This window comes from Acomys minous (genome assembly GCF_964271855.1).
Source record: "Acomys minous genome assembly, chromosome: 20".
NCBI lineage: Eukaryota > Metazoa > Chordata > Mammalia > Rodentia > Muridae > Acomys > Acomys minous.
Genome location: NC_140502.1, coordinates 11757545 through 11773481, shown reverse-complemented (window position 1 = coordinate 11773481; position 15937 = coordinate 11757545). Strand labels below are relative to the sequence as shown.

General features: G+C 48.4%; 1 protein-coding gene across 1 annotated transcript in view; it reads right to left on the bottom strand.

The window, feature by feature from the left end:
* NLRP5 (NLR family pyrin domain containing 5) overlaps positions 1 to 15937 on the bottom strand; it is a 46864-nt gene that overhangs the window by 7362 nt on the left and 23565 nt on the right. The window contains exons 5-10 of the mRNA XM_084770596.1: positions 15240 to 15410; positions 12877 to 13044; positions 11294 to 11464; positions 8917 to 9087; positions 3705 to 3875; positions 948 to 1118 (exon numbers count right to left, since the gene is read on the bottom strand). Coding sequence (XP_084626722.1) covers positions 948 to 1118; positions 3705 to 3875; positions 8917 to 9087; positions 11294 to 11464; positions 12877 to 13044; positions 15240 to 15410 — 1023 coding nt within the window. The remainder of the gene's footprint in view (positions 1 to 947; positions 1119 to 3704; positions 3876 to 8916; positions 9088 to 11293; positions 11465 to 12876; positions 13045 to 15239; positions 15411 to 15937) is intronic.

The window sequence follows — 15937 nt, the reverse complement described above, 5'->3', positions numbered from 1 at the left end:
CTGATCCCATCTTACTGGCCCATATTCTAGTACTAAAAAAAAAAAAAAAAAAAAGTTACTTTTGAGCCTGATGTGGTGGCGCACGCCTTTAATCCCAGCACTCAGGAGGCAGAGGCAGGTGGGTCACTGTAGCTCAAGGCCAGCCTGGTCTACAAAGCGAATCCAGGACAGTCAAGGCTAACACACAGACTGTCTCGAAAAACCAAAAAAAAAAAAAAATTACTTTCATTTTTATCTATGTGGATTGTGTGTGTGTCTGCGGGAGTGTATGAGTGTGTGTGTGTGGATGTGCGTGTGTGCCTGCGTGTGTTAGGATCTCACAGAATTCCCAATGTAGCCCAGGCTGGCTGGCATCAAACTCAAGGCGATCCTCCTACCTCGTCGTCTTGTGTGCTGAACTACATGTGCGAGACGCCATACCTGGGTAGCACTCAGGTCTAACAGGCTCTCAGGTGGGCGAGAGATGCCGACTAAAGTCTTGAGAACCACTGCTGTGCTGGGTGCAGTGGTGCACGCCTGTAATCCCAGCACTCAGGGAGGCAGAGGCAGGTGGTGGTGGGGTGTCTCTGTGAGTTCGAGGCCAGCCTGGTCTAACCAATCAAGTCCAGGCCAGCCAAGGCTACACAGAGAAACCCTGTCTTGGAAAACAACAATAACAAAAAAAAGAACCACTACTATAACTGATTGCTTTGTGTTCATTCTTCCTGCCAGATTCTATGTGCTGCACCTCCCGGGTATTAGCTGGTTTACTATTTTCACCATCCAGCTCCCAGCACCTCGCCTAGCACAGAGGTCTGGTAGATTCCCAGACCTGTGACTCCACAAAGGTAAATTCTGATTTCAGCAGGCCTTTTAACAATCACAGCACCACACCCTGGTTTCCTTCTCAGGCCCTCCCACCTCCTCTGAGCTCAGCCCCTCAAAATGGGGTGACCCCAAGAAGTTACCCAAGTCTCTTCAGGGTGCTGTTAGTTTGCTTCAGCCCCTCGCAGAGGGCTATGACTCCTTTGTCGCCCAGGGCATTGTTACCGAGATCCAAGCTCCTCAAGTGCTTGTTCACGGTGATCACGTAGGCCAGATCCTTGCAGCAGTCGTTTGTGAGTTGGCAGTCCACCAGTCTGCAAGAGACGCGGGAAATCTTCAGTGGGGAAGAACTACAGTGCGAGCAACGTTCAGGAATGCTCAGAACAGCTGCCTTAATATTTTTCTAAGAAAACTTCTTGCCGGGCGGTGGTGGCGCATGCCTTTTAATCCCAGCACTCGGGAGGCAGAGGCAGGAGGATTGCTGTGAGTTTGAGGCCAGCCTGGTCTACAGAGGGAGTCCAGGACAGCCAAGGCTACACAGAGAAACCCTGTCTCGAAAAGCCAAAACCAATAAAACAAAACAAAACAACCAAAAAAAAAATGTCTTGGGGTCAAGTGAGATGGCTCAGAGGACAGAGGTTACTTCCCACCAAGACTGATGATCCCAGTGGACCCACACGGTCAGAGGTGAGGACTGTTTGCTGCCAAGTTGTCCTCTGACCTCTTATGTGAGCACTGTTGCAAATAAAGACCCTCATCCCAAATAAAAAAGCAAAATGTAGTTTAAAGAGAGATGGTCTTTATTGTGTGCATGTGTGGGGGTGTGGGGGTGTGAGGGTAGTCACACCTGTGCTTGCATGTGTGGCGGCCAGAAGCTGACATCAAGTATATTCCTCTATTTTTGTGTACCTCAGGCTAGTGAGCTCTGATACCTGCTTGGCCTCTCTTGCCCTAGTGTTGTGGTTACAGGCAAATGCTGGAAGTGGTGTTTTATTTTATTATTATTATTATTATTTTTTTAAAGTTTTCTGTGTGGCCTTGGCTGTTCTGGACTCGCTTCGTAGACCAGGCTGGCCTTGAACTCACAGAGATTCTCCTGCCTCTGCCTCCTGAGTGCTGGGATCAAAGACATGCACCATCACGCCCGGCTATACTGGAGGCTTTTTACATGGATTGTTCGAATCCGAATGCAGGTCTTCATGCTTGCTCATCAAGCTCAGCATCCACAAAGCCGGCCCTCCAGCCCCGAGAGATGCCCTCTCTATCTGTTCTCATCATGAATGGCGCACAGTAGGTGTTGCATTAGTCTGGGAGGGGGATGGTGGAGGAGGGGAGAAACACAGGGGATGAATGGACGCCTCTTCGGAAAGCTAACTGCACACTAAAGCTTGAGTCACACCTACAGAAGGAGCCAAGGTTGTCCACAGGCGGAGAAACAGGCAAGGACCGAAGACGTTGTTGGAAGAACACCGTGCCAGAGAGGAAAGGAGACAGAAACTCGCACAATACCAACAGAGGCTGGGGTTTCCAGAGGGGTGTGGACCTTGTGCTTCTGTTTCCAGGCAGAGTGGGGTGAATGGAAGAGGAGTGGCCACCTAGTAACAGCTGGATGCTTTCTATTTTGGGTCAGCGTCTCTCTACAGGCCTAGCTATCCTGGAATTCACTGCGTAGAGACCAGGCTGGCCTCCAACCCAGAGATCCTCCTGTCTCTGCCTCCTGACTGGTGGGATGAAAGGCATGCACCAGCATGCCTGGCTGCTTATTTGAGCTTGGTCATTCAAAGGTTCTCAAAGAGTTTGTGCATCTGAAATGCAGATATTTCTGAATGTGAAATTTAGCATCATCATGATGCCTTCAAGGGAAAAATCCCACACCTGGCTGTGACAGGTCATGGCTATAATAACACAGCTGCACTTAAAAGCTGTGTGTAAAACCACTCTATGTCTAAGGCATATAAGTGCACTTTACATTTAAGACATGGGCCCCAGGCCTGGGGCGTATCTTAGTGGTAGAGCACCTGCATAGAACTGCCCCCCCCCACTGTGAGGGACTGGGGGCGTGGCTCAGTGGTATCACACCTGCCTTGACTCCCCGAGTAAAGGGCTGAGGAATATGGCTCAGTGGTAGAGCCCCTGCCTAGAATCCCCCAGTGAGGGGCTGAGGAGTGTGGCTCAGTGGTAGAGCCCCTGCCTAGAATCCCCCAGTGAGGGGCTGAGGAGTGTGGCTCAGTGGTAGAGCCCCTGCCTAGAATCACCCAGTGAGAGGCTGAGGAGTGTGGCTCAGTGGTAGAGCCCCTGCCTAGAATCCCCCAGTGAGGGGCTGAGGAGTGTGGCTCAGTGGTAGAGCCCCTGCCTAGAATCCCCCAGTGAGGGGCTGGGGGTGTGGCTCAGTGGTAGAGCACCTGCCTAGAATCCCCCAGTGAGGGGCTGGGGTTGTGGCTCAATGGTAGAGCCCCTGCCTAGAATCCCCCAGTGAGGTGTTGGGGGCGTGGCTCAATGGTAGAGCCCCTGCCTAGAATCCCCCAGTGAGGTGTTGGGGGTGTGGCTCAGTGGTAGAATGTATATGCAAGGGTCTTGGTTCCATTCCTGGACTACTACAGACAGAAACAACAACAACAAAAATCAAACCAAATAATCTCTGAGGAAGTGAGCAGACATTAGGGATCAAGGATGACCCAGAATTCATAATCCTGCCTTGGGTCTCCTGTCCATAGTAATTCCTTCCTTCCCTCAACTCTGGACCGCACATCACTTCACACCTGGCTAGTGTGATTCCCAGGAGGATGAGCTCCCAGGAGGATGAGCACTTGACCTTGGAGTTAGTCCTTCATTCTTAACATTTCTTGCTTTCTAGAAACCTGGGCAGTAGAGATGACCCTTAACCCCCACCGTCTACTCACTCCAGTTCTTGGAGGCCACAAGTCTCCTGCTTTATAGCCTCACACAGGAGCTTCATCCCACCATCCTCTATGGGGTTCATGGTCAGGCTCAGGTGTGTCAGCCTTTTGTTATTCATAAGCATCAATACCAGGAAGCCGTAGGAGTGTCCTCTGATGTTGCAGTGATTCAGTCTGTAGGGACACAAATGGCAAGAGGAGGGTTACCATTGTTTGTTTGTCAAGACAGGGTTTCTCTGTGTAGCCCTGGCTGTCCTGGACTCGCTTTGTAGTCCAGGACAGAGATCCACCTGCCTCTGCTTCCCAAGTGCTGAAATTAAAGGCGTGTGCCCACCACATCCGGCCCACACTGTTCTTTCCCATGGCCTTGGAGAAGAGGCTCCTTTTGGCCTCACAGTTGGCTCTTCTGGAGGATGGGGCTCACACATCGACCACTACTGGCAGCCTTGAGCTATTAGGGAAATTTACTAGCATTAGGCTCTGACCAAGCTGGTGAGATGGCTGAGCAGGGAAAATGCTTGCTGTCAAGCCTGAGAAATTCATCCTGAGTTCATTCTCTGGGGACCACATGGTGGAAGAAGATGGCTGACTCCTACCTTCTCTGCCACACATAGGCATACTGTGCAGGCACACCACCCTCTGTATTTCTCCTGTGTGTGTGTGTGTGTGTGTGTGTGTGTGTGTGTGTGTGTGTGTGTGTGTCTGTGTGCGTGCACATGCATGTGTAACTGTACCTATGCTATGGCATATGAATGGAAGTCAGAGGACAATTAGAGGGAGTTGGTTCTCTCCCTGTGCCTTGCAGGTCCCATGAATCAAACACAGACTGATCAAGCTTTGGCAGTTAGGTGCCTAACCTGCTGAGCCATCTTGCTAGCCCCATTGTATATTTCTGAGACAGGGTCCTTCGGTAGGTCAGGCTGGCTGGGAACTCATTTCATAGATAACCTAGAATTCCTGCCTCTATGTCCTGAATACTGTAGCTACGAGTAAGCACCACACCTCATCCCGGCTAAGGTTATATTCTTTAACAGACTTCCTGGTTTATGACACATGTGCTTTCGAATGACATTTATTTCGTACACGTGTCAGCGACTGCATGCCACAGCACATGCAGCAACACCAGAGGATAACTTGTGAGTCCCGGCTCTCTCCTTCCATCACGTGGGTCCTGGGGATTGAACTCAGGTCATTAGGCTTGGTGGAAGCTCCTTAACGCACTGTTCCACATCATATGAAGTTATTGGTGGACTAATTGTCCAAAGGGAATGAACAACAAGAAGCCACCCACCTCCCAAGCCAAGGGTAAGCAGACCGCATTAATCCGAGTTAACAAGAATCTCTCATTCACTTTGCTAAACTTAAGACTTATGGTCAAAGATAACTTAGTTTTTAAAAAATTTACACACACAACTTCTGTCACATAATAGCCAAGGAGCATGCTGTTCCCACTGCAGCCTGTGTGGGTGGTGTTCCTCAGAGTCTCCAACACCATGTATTGGTAAGCCTTAGGCCTGAGTCAACTACAGTTCCCTAAAATATATATTTTCATATGTGTGTGTCCATGCTCATGTGTGCATGTGTGTGAAGGCCATCGGGGGTTGTTCCTCATGAGCCATCAACTTTGATATTTAAAGATTTGTATGCATGTACTTGTACTATGTACTATGCACACACACACGTACACATACACAATGCCAAAAGAGGGCACTAGATCCACAGAACTGCAGTTATAGATAATGGTGAGCCACCATTTGTGTGCTGGAACTGAACCCGGGTCTTCTACAAGCTCAGCAAGAGTTCTTAACTGCTGAGCCCTATTCTCCATCCCAGTCCTATCTGGTTTTTTTTTTTTTTGAGACAAGGGCTCTAAATGGCACGTGTCTGTCTCTTGCTCTCCAGCAATGGGATTATAATGGTGCACCCACCATCTGGCTTTTTTTAATTGTGCGAGTTCAAGGGATCCAAACTGAGCTCCTCATGTGTCGGTGGCATGAGACAGACACTGAGATGTCTGTCCAGCTTCCGTAGGAATCTCATTGAATTTTCTTTCACACACAGATTTTCACCGCATGCCTTTCCAACTCTGTATTTCCAGTAACTTAGACTATTTATGGTCTGGCAAGATGGCTCAGTGGGTCCAGGTTCCTAACACAAGCATGATGACATAAGTTCAATCCCTGGGACCCTCATGGTGGGTAGAGAGAACGGACTCTGACCTCCACGTGACTGCTGTGGCATGTTTGCCCCTCACATACGCATGCACCGTAATTTAAAAATTCAAAACCTCATACTGTTTGCCTTATTACATACGATCCTTCTGCATGATCTGTGGATTTTTAAGTTTGTAAAATTTCCCATTTGGTAAAAAACTTGTTAATAACTTGCAAAAATCAACACTGGCGGCACTCATGGGTCCCCCCCTCTGACACACGCATGGTCAGAGACATACGTCAGTCTCCAGCCCTACATCCTGTTCCTGGGTGGAGGTGGGTCTTGTCTCAACTCTCACACTGAACAAAATCGTCTTTGGGTTTGTAGTTAGGGCCATGCTTGTTCTTTTTTTTTGTGCTTTCTGGTGCTCATTTAGTAGTTAAAAATGGCCCCTAGGTTGGGTGGACTGCTTGCTGAGCATGCTGAGCATGTGTGAGGCACCACATAGTAAGCATGTTGGCGCATGCCTGTAATCCCAGATCTCTGCAGGTGGATACAGGAGGCTTACGGGAGGCTCTAGTTACATAGCTCATTTGAAGCTACTCTGGGCTACATTGAGAGCCTGGTCTCAAAGCCCTCAGGCTGGAGGGATGGCTCAGCGGGTAGGATGCTTGTTAGACAATTGTGAAAGCCCATTTCTGGATTCCCCAGAGAACCCACCCAGCATATATCTGCAATCTCCATGCTCCTGATCGTAGATGGGATTTGGAGGAGTATGCCTAGAAGCCAGTAGGTTGGCTCCCGGTGTCTTCCTTGATGGGTCTCTACCATCTAATTACATTGAGGCAGTCTCTCACTTGAACCCAGAGCTTGCCGATTTGGTTAGTCCGGCACATGTAGCGGTGCTAGCAACAAAGATCTGTCTCAAGAAGGAAGGAGGTTAAGAACCAGCAGAAGTGGCTGTCCTCAGTGTGGCAGGCCCATGTCTGTGCTCACACGGACGCCCGTCTTACACACGAATGGCAAGCATCCTCACCAACGTACTAGCTAAAAGAGTGATGTGCAGCAAGGCAGGGTGGTGCACGCCTTTAATCCCAGCACTCAGGAGGCACAGGTATGTGGATCTCTGTGAGTTCAAGGCCAACCTGGTCTACAAAGTAAGTCCAGGGCAGCCAGGGCTTGTTACACAGAGAAACCCTCTCACAAACCAACCAACCAACCAACCTGATGTGCAGTATTGATAAGCATCAGAAAGCTATGCTATCGCCGCCCCCACCCCCAACCCCGCCCCAGGATGTGTTAGATGGTGCTTGCTCAGGTACAAGCCACAGCAGCACCAGACTAAGTTCAATGTTAACAAATCAACAGTAGACTTTGAAGAAAGCATCCTTAGGTGGAAGAACCCTGTGTCACCAGGAGTGACAGCCCCAAACTGGTTGGTTGAAGGATACTTATAGAGTTCCACTCTATTTGAAGGAAGCCTTTCCATGCCACGAAAACAAAGATGGAGAGGTTTAGGATTTCCAAAGGCAGAGGGAAGCAAGGAAACAGGGACAAACAGGGACAGCACTCGGCACAGACGGTTACCCATAGGCATAGGCTCTAGTCCCATGCATTCAACAAATTCTGAATCAGAAAGAAAAAATACTGTGTCCGGAATGAATAAACAAGTATAGGTTCCCCCCCCCCCCGAGGGGTTCCATATTCGCTAACAGAATATAGTGAGTACATGCCATTTATACATCAGTAGGTATTAAAAGTAAGATTTGGAGTATACAGGAAAGTGTGTGCAGGTTATTTGCAAACACATCATTTTACATTCACACATACACTGACACACACACACACACACACACACACACACACACACACACACGAGATAATTGGGGTAATGTTTGCCATGCAAGCATGAGGACCCGAGTTCACATCCCAGGTATCCATGTAAACGTGACCCTCTTGTAATCTCCGTGGCCGTGAGGCAGAGACAGGAGACCCACTGAGCTAGCTGGCTGGCTTTACCAAGCTGGGTTCAAACAGGAGACCGACTCTACCTTACTATATTAGATGAAGGGTGATGGAAGATGACACCAATAGCAACCTTTGGCTTCCACGGGCATGCGCAGACACATTTGTACCCACACAAACTTGAATCCATGTATACATCCTCCTTACCACCCACACAGACATATACCCATAAATTAAACAAACAAACAAACAAACAAACAAGGTTGTATTTAGGAAAAAAAAATCTTGAGGGCTGCTGAGATGGTGCAGTGGGCAAAATGACCAAGCCTAACAAATTGAGTTGGATCCCTGGGTGGAAGGAGGGAACCAACTCCTGAAAATTGTCCTTGGACCTACATGTCATGTGTGTGTGGAGGCATGCATCCCCACCCTACCCTACATGTATGCAATAACATAATAAAAGCCTAGAGTCACCTTAAAAACATATACACAAGTAGCAATAACAGAAAGTTTTTTTTTTTTATAACCAATGAAGTTCACACAAAGCCAGAGGCCTAAACATAACTGGGTGTGTTAGGTTGAATATGAAATGCCCCTCCCCCACCCCCGCCTGGACGTTCACGTGTTTAAACACTTGGTTCCTACTTGGCATTACTCTTTAGGGAGGAGGAGCCTTACTGGAGGAAGCATGTCACTGGGGGTGGGCTGTGAGGGTTTCACAGCCTCATCTCCCTGCCTGTTCCCTTGGTGTATTAAAAAAAAAAAAAAGCCCATCAGCTTCCTGCTCCCGCCATTCTGTTTTTCCTGACTGTTGCCAAGCCTTCTCTACCGATCTGGAATCTATCCCCTCTGGAGCCGTAAGCTAAAATAAACAAATTCCCTTTCTTAAGTTGGTTTTTTGTCGGGGTGTTGCCATCACAGCAATAGAAAAGTAACAAGTACACCAGAGGATGTTGTTCCCGTCAGGATGCCTGCCACACTCCATCCCTCTCATCCCCACACTCCCCACCCGTCGCTCCCTATTAGAACTGACACCCGATGAGTCTGAAAGCTGTGATATCCCCCCTTGCCCCGCAAAGAGATGACCGGGACTCACATGAGCCGCTGCAGGGCACACTCTGGATTGCTCATGAACTGACACAGCTGCCTCACTTCTTCAGTCATCAAGCTGTTGTTGGACAGGCACAGGTGGGTCAGGGTCTTGTTGCTGGAAAGGGCTGAGGCCAGAATGGAGCAGCTGACAGGTGTGAGGTCACAGCTGTCCAGTCTGCAAGGAGAGGCCCCCCCGGGAGAGAAAAACAATGAGAGGTCCATTCTTCTTCTTCTTTTTTTTTTTTTTTGGTTTTTCAAGACAGGGTTTCTCTGTGTAGCCTTGGCTGACCTGGACTCACTTTGTAGACCAGGTTGGCCTCGAACTCACAGCGATCCCCCTGCCTCTGCCTCCCGAGTGCTGGGATTAAAGGCGTGCGCCACCACGCCCGGCTGAGAGGTCCATTCTTAAGGTTTCATCCTCCAAACTCGCACACTATGAGCAATCTATTTAGTTGACATATATTTGACAACGTGTAATCTATTACCTCATACTTAGCCATAGAAAGGAAAGCCGAGAGACTTAAAAGCAAAAGCTTTGCTGTCCCCTTCTCATAGAGGGATGGCCACCCTAACTGCCTCAACATACCTAAATGGGGAAGAGGCTCTCCTGGTGAATAAAGAAACACCAGCTGGATTGGACCAATGTCCAGCAACCATGCTGACATCTGTGATTTCGTCTGTTTCTGGCCTTTAGGATTTTTATTTATGTGCCTATGTGTATGCAGGTGCAGTGCCAGCAGTGGCCAGAAGAGGGCGCTGGAGCCCCTTGAATCTGGAGTTTACAGGTGAGTGTGCGCTGTCTAATATGGGTGCCTAGAATCAAATCTCAGTCCTCTGCTCGGAGCAGCAAGTCTTGTTAACTTTGGAGCCATCTTTCTAGTCTTTCCTCTAGCCTTTAAAGGGAGATTTGTACTATTCGGTTTTCAATGTTTGCATTGACATTAACTTAATAAGCTAGACAGGTGCCAGCACACAGCTCTCAGCAGTGACCACGGATTTGATTTCCCATTTGCCCACTGATTAAGAGTTCATCCAAAAATGAGTGACTTGGTCTAAAACTGCCTCTTCCTTCACCAATGAAACTAAAGACAGTGGCCACTCCATAGCCACGTCTGGAGAATTCTAGAAGGCAGGCAGGCATTGACAAGAACTGTTAAATCTTTTTTAAGTTAAATATTTAAATAATTTAAATAATGGTTTGTACAATTTTTACCTCTTCACTCTCCTCTCTATACACAGGACAATTTGACCAGGAGCAACTGACCTCTCCTTTGGAGCATTGGTAGTAAGGGGTACAGAACCACCCTGCCCCAGGTTTCAGTGTAGAAGTTATGTCTCTAAAACTTAGACTGGCCTCTTCTGTTGGTTCCAGTGTTTCCCCCCCAGGAGGTCAGAATTATCTGGCATTGTCAGACGACACCCTGTTAGGACCCTCCTTCTCTTTTTGGCGTGTGTAGTGTGTGCGTGTATGCATATCGTGTGTGTGCCTGTGGATGCACATGTGTGCAGGTGTAAATGTCTGTGCATGCATGCTCGTGGAGCCTTGAGCTTGAAATTGGACATCTTCCTTGATCAGTCGCTAATCTTTGTATATTGATGCAGGGTCTCTCACTGAATCCAAAGCTTACAAATTGTTCTAGTCTGGCGGGGGCAGCTTGCTCTGGAGATCCTGTCTTTACCTCCTTAGGACTGTGTTGTAACCCACCAAGCCCATCTAGTATTTACAGGGGTTCTGGTGACCCCGAACTCTGGTCCTCATGCATCCACACCATGTCCTTTGCCAACAGAATTCTAGAAGGAAGGCAGGCATTGGCAAAGATGTTAAATCTTATTATAATGTAAATAATGGTTTGCACATCTTCCTGGTGTGTGTGTGTGTGTGTGTGTGTGTGTGTGTGTGTGTGTGTGTATACAAGATCTCATTCTGTAGCTCAGGCCAGCCCAAAACTATGTAGCCCAGGCTAACTTCAGACTTACCACGACCTTTCTGTCTTAGCCTCCTGGGTGCTAAGTTTACAGTCACAGACAACTTATACCTTGTGCCAACTATGTACACACTCTGGTTTGGGCTTGGCCAAGCATTAAGGATCTCAGTCGCTGAGCGAGTGGATTGTCTCTAACTGTAGAGTCAAGTGTGAACTAACCCACTCGGCACACGTCAGTGTCACGTTCCAAAGGCGCTTTGCCACTACGGAGGTCTTCGGCTGACTCCCATTGGGCTCCCTCTCAACAGAAGGGCTGCTGTGATAAGAACGGATGGCGCATTCCCATGAGGCCATAGCTACCTCCCTCGTGCTGGAGTTAAACATCTGCGGCTCCCACCCATCTCCTGGACATCTCAGATGCAACACGACCATAGGGCGAGAGGGAGGAAGACTCACATCAGCTTCTCCAGCGTACACTCCGGGCTACTCAAGGCGACACTGAGGGACCTCATGCTCTTTTCTACCACGTTATTTTTCGCCAGGCTGAGAGATTTTAGGTGGCTGGTTGAATTAAGGAGCTCAGAGAGCATCACATAACAAGGATGGGTTAATGCACAGGAGTCCAATCTGTAGAGACAGGCAGCACAAGATATTTTTTTTTTGTCTCTTTTGGGTAACCAAGGCAACACACTCTCCATTGGGAACTGGAGGTGTCAGCTCGCTCGCACAAATAAGTTTTACTTCTTTCTCTTTTCCTTACAGAACTTTCCCATGCACACTGTTAACCAGCACACCACACTCCCATAGCTACAGTAGGCTGTCTAGGTTTGCTAAACGAAAGAAAAGTACTGGACTAGTGAGACACGCACGCACACATACTCCCTGAAATCTGATGAAAAAGCAAAGTGCCAACTCAAGACACACACACACGCGCCCCTAATTCAAAAAGCAAAGTGCCAACTTCTCAACATGACTCGATGGAAGTGCGTCACAAGATAGAGCTATGTCAGTTCTCACTTAGAGAGCTCACCATAGTTACGTAGCCAATCAAAGAAACTTCCTGAGGTTACACGTGACCCTTTTCTTTTTGAGACAAGGCCTCACGTAGCCCAGGTTAGCCTCCAAATTGCTAAATACCTGAGGATGATCTTGAACTTCTGCTCTTCCTGAGCACAGTGCTTGGTTTTGTGCAGTGACGGGGACTGAACCCAGTGCTTCTAGAATGCTCTACAAGCACGATACCAACTGAGCTACTGCCCCAGACTGCCACCGCCACTACCATATTTTTTTTTCCTGAAGTCAGAATCTTGTTAGGTAAAACCATGTTGGCCTCAAACTTGCCACCTCCCTCCCTCACCCCGCCCCCCCCGGCATGCAGTACTTGTTTTTAATCAACATGTGTGTGCACATGTTCCATAATACGCATGTAGAGCTCTGAGGATAACTTCTGGGAGTCATTTCTTTCTCTCTCCATTATGTGGGTTCTAGGGATTGAATTCAGGTCACCAGCCTTGGTGGCAAACCCCTTTATCCCCTGGGCCATCTCACTGTTTCTAATTTTTACAAAGCACTGAAGATGTTTTATTGTGGTGCAATATTTATACTTTAAGATCTACTATTTGAAATGTTCAAATTTCTGGCATGTAGCTTATTCTTTTCTCCAGCTTTCTCTAGTCTCCCATGCCCACTTAGGGCATTGCCAAATCACTGTTGCTCCCTTCTCCCGAACTCCACGTCTCTAATTCTCTAGAGCAGTGGTTCTCAACCTTCCTAACGCTGTAACCCTTTAATACAGTTCCTCATGCTGTGCTGACCCCAGCCATAAAATTACTTCCTTGCTATTTCATAACTATAAATTTCCTACTGTCATGAATCTTAATGTAAATTTCTGAAAGTGCAGGATATCTGATATGCAATCCTGTGGAAGGCTCGTTCGATTCCCAAAGTGGTTGCGGCCTCATCCTATTTTTGCAAGGTCTTGGAAATTATTCTGTATTTTAAGGTAAAAGTCACATGCTGAAATCATGGCCAAAGCTCACTTCAGGGACTCCAGGCAGCAGTTTGGATGCCTCAGTGCTTCACAGGCTAACTTCATGTCATCTTCCTTCATGGGGGTGTTCCCTAGATTAAGGTGTCTTAAATGCCGATTTCTAATAAGGGCCATCCAGAGATAGTGCAGGCCAGGTGTTACCTCTGCATTCTTAAACCTGCAGAAGAAGGGTCGAGGGGGAGGGGGGTAGAGAGAGAGGGAGGGAGAGGGAAAAGAGAAAGGGAGGGAGGGAGGGAGGGAGGGAGGGAGAAAGAGAAAGGGAGGAGGGGAAGAGAGGGGGGAGGGAGGAGGGGGGAGGGGGAGGGGAGGGGGGAGGAGGGGGGAGGGGGAGGAGGGGGAGGGGGGAGGAGGGGGAAGGGGGGAGGAGGGGGAGGGGGGGAGGGGGGGAGGGGGAGGAGGGGGGAGGGGGAGGAGGGGGGGAGGAGAAGATAGAGAGAGGGGGAGGGGGAAATAACATTACATTTATTAATCACATTTCGTTAATAATTCTCCTCTTTGCCTTCTAACCAGCTCTGAGACAGTATCACACAGAGTAAGGTGTGTGATCCTTTTCTTTTCACAGCCTTGTGCTACCTCTCCTGTCAGTTAAGTTTTTCTTTTTTTTTGAAATGGGGTTTTTATCCCAAGATGCTCTTAAACTCACTATGTAGTCAAGGGTGACCCTGAACATCTTTTTTTTTTTAAACACACACATGTCTGTGTGCATGTGCATTCAGATACCCATGGAGGCTAGGAGAGGGCAATGGATCATGGGAGTTGTAGTTACAGCTAGGGAACCCACTTCTGGTCAGGACAGTAGTTCTCTTAATCGCTGAGCTACTGACCTTGAACTTCAGGTCCACCTGCCACCAGTTCCCCAAGTGTTAGGATTACACGCTTGTGCCCTCACATGTAGTTTACGTGGTACTAGTGATTGAACTCTGGCTTACGCAGGCCAGGCACATGTTCTCCTCATTAAGCCATTTACTCAGCAAATAGACCTGTGTTCATGAAGTTCTCACTGGGACGGAGTTAAGGAGCTGCCTGTGTTGTGACTTGACAGCTCTCAATTGATGGTACCTGGGTCTGCTAGGTCTCGTCACATATGCTATGCTGAACTAAATCATGTGATGTGAAATGTCAGACTTTTCCTTTGGTCTCAGAATTTGGTCCAGGAAGACTTCTCAGGGGGTGGGGGGATGGGAGTGGGGGTGGGGGGCGCATTGCTGAAAGGCGTGTTAATGAAGGGCGCTTTCTGAAGAGGCTCCTTTTGATTCAACCCAACATCCATCCCTTTACGATGGCCTACAAGCACGCTCTTATTTACACTTAAAAAAAAAAAGATTTTTAAACTGTATGTGCATGTGCCTGCATGACTGATGAGCACCATATGAGCCTGCATGAGTGATGCACACATGTGCCTGCATGACTGATGCACACCACACGTGTGCAGGAGCACGTGGAGGTGGCAAGAGGTGTGGTCAGGTTCCCTGGAGCTGGAGCTACAGGAGGTTGTAAGCCACCTTGTGGGTGCTGGAAATAGAGCCTGAGTCCTCAGCATGAGTAGCCAGTGCTCTTAACCACCAAGCCACGCCCACAACCCCTCTGCCTTGCTCTCAACCTTAATAAACCTGCTCGCCAGACTTAAAAGGGAACCTCTCCATTTTAAGGCCCTATGGTGTTTAGATCTCTCTATATTGTATCGTTTCTGTGAAGTTCTGCTTGGGAGGCCCCTTTTCCTCCAGCAAACTGCATCTTCTGAAGGGAATTACACATCAGCTTCGTAGACTGACTGCTGTGACTTTTACATTTTACAGTTAGCTCTTCCCCTATGTTACAATATTCGCTAGCTTAAATGTAGTAAAGCGTGACCAAAGAGCTACATAAGTCATGAAACTTGACCTCATGCCATATGATTAGCCCCCCAATGTCATCCTCTCATACTCTTCCCTTATTAACCAACTCCTATGTATCCTTCAAAACCCACCCACAGTAATTAAGCCTGCTTCAGTGTGACTCTTTTTAATAAGGCCTTTTAAGCTCCTATTCTGTGCTTCCAGGAACTTGGTTCATGATGTATCTTTTGTTGTTTTTTGTTTTGTTTTGTTTCTCCAAGACAGGGTTTCTCTGTGTAGCCTTGGCTATCCTAGACTCGCTTTGTAGACCAGGCTGGCCTTGAACTCACAACGATCCGCCTGCCTCTGCCTCCTGAGTGCTGGGATTAAAAGGCGTGCACCACCACCGCCCAGCTGAGGTATCTTTTATAGCACTTGTCTTCTTAGGACAACACATCTCCTCAGAGTTTACAGATGGATGCGATGGGTATGAGATGCCATGGGAAAGACGGCTTGTACCAGGCTGGGTAGCACTTACGTCAGGGTCTCTATATTACAGGACGAATCCCTCAGCTTGAGGCACAGTATCTTCATGGCCCATTCATTTAGGACGCTGTTGCCCAAGTCCAGCTTCTCCAAGTTTGGGTGGGCGCTGAGCATAGAGCAGAAATTCTCCCACCACTCTATGATGAGGGGCTTACATTGTGTCCTGTATCAGTGAAGATAGGGGAAAAAAATGGGAGGAAAATGAGATTGAACACCTGGGTTTGAACACCTGGGTTTGAACAGGAGTGACTGCCACGGCAAGGTCACAGAAGGAAGACTAGACTGTAAAAGAGAACAGAGGACAGCCGAGGCAGGAAAGCCAGTGCAGTGGGTGCTGCCTGGTACTCCATAGGACCGGCTTCAATACCCCCAGGGGTAGGCTGCTAGACCAATCTGAGGAGGCTTCATCCCCCAACCCTGTCACACATTGACTTAAATGGTGCAGATGTGTTGTTCTATGGCATTAAATATTTTAAAAATCCTGTGTGTCCCTGTCTCTCTGTGTCCCCATCTCTCTGTGTCCCCGTCTCTCTGTGTCCCCGTCTCTCTGTGTCCCCGTCTCTCTGTGTCCCCGTCTCTCTGTCCGTCTCCCTCTGTCTCTGTCCATCTCCCTCTGTGTCTCTGTCCATCTCCCTCTGTGTCTTTGTCTGTCTGTCCCTCTGCCTTTCTCCCTCTCTGTCTCCTTCTCTG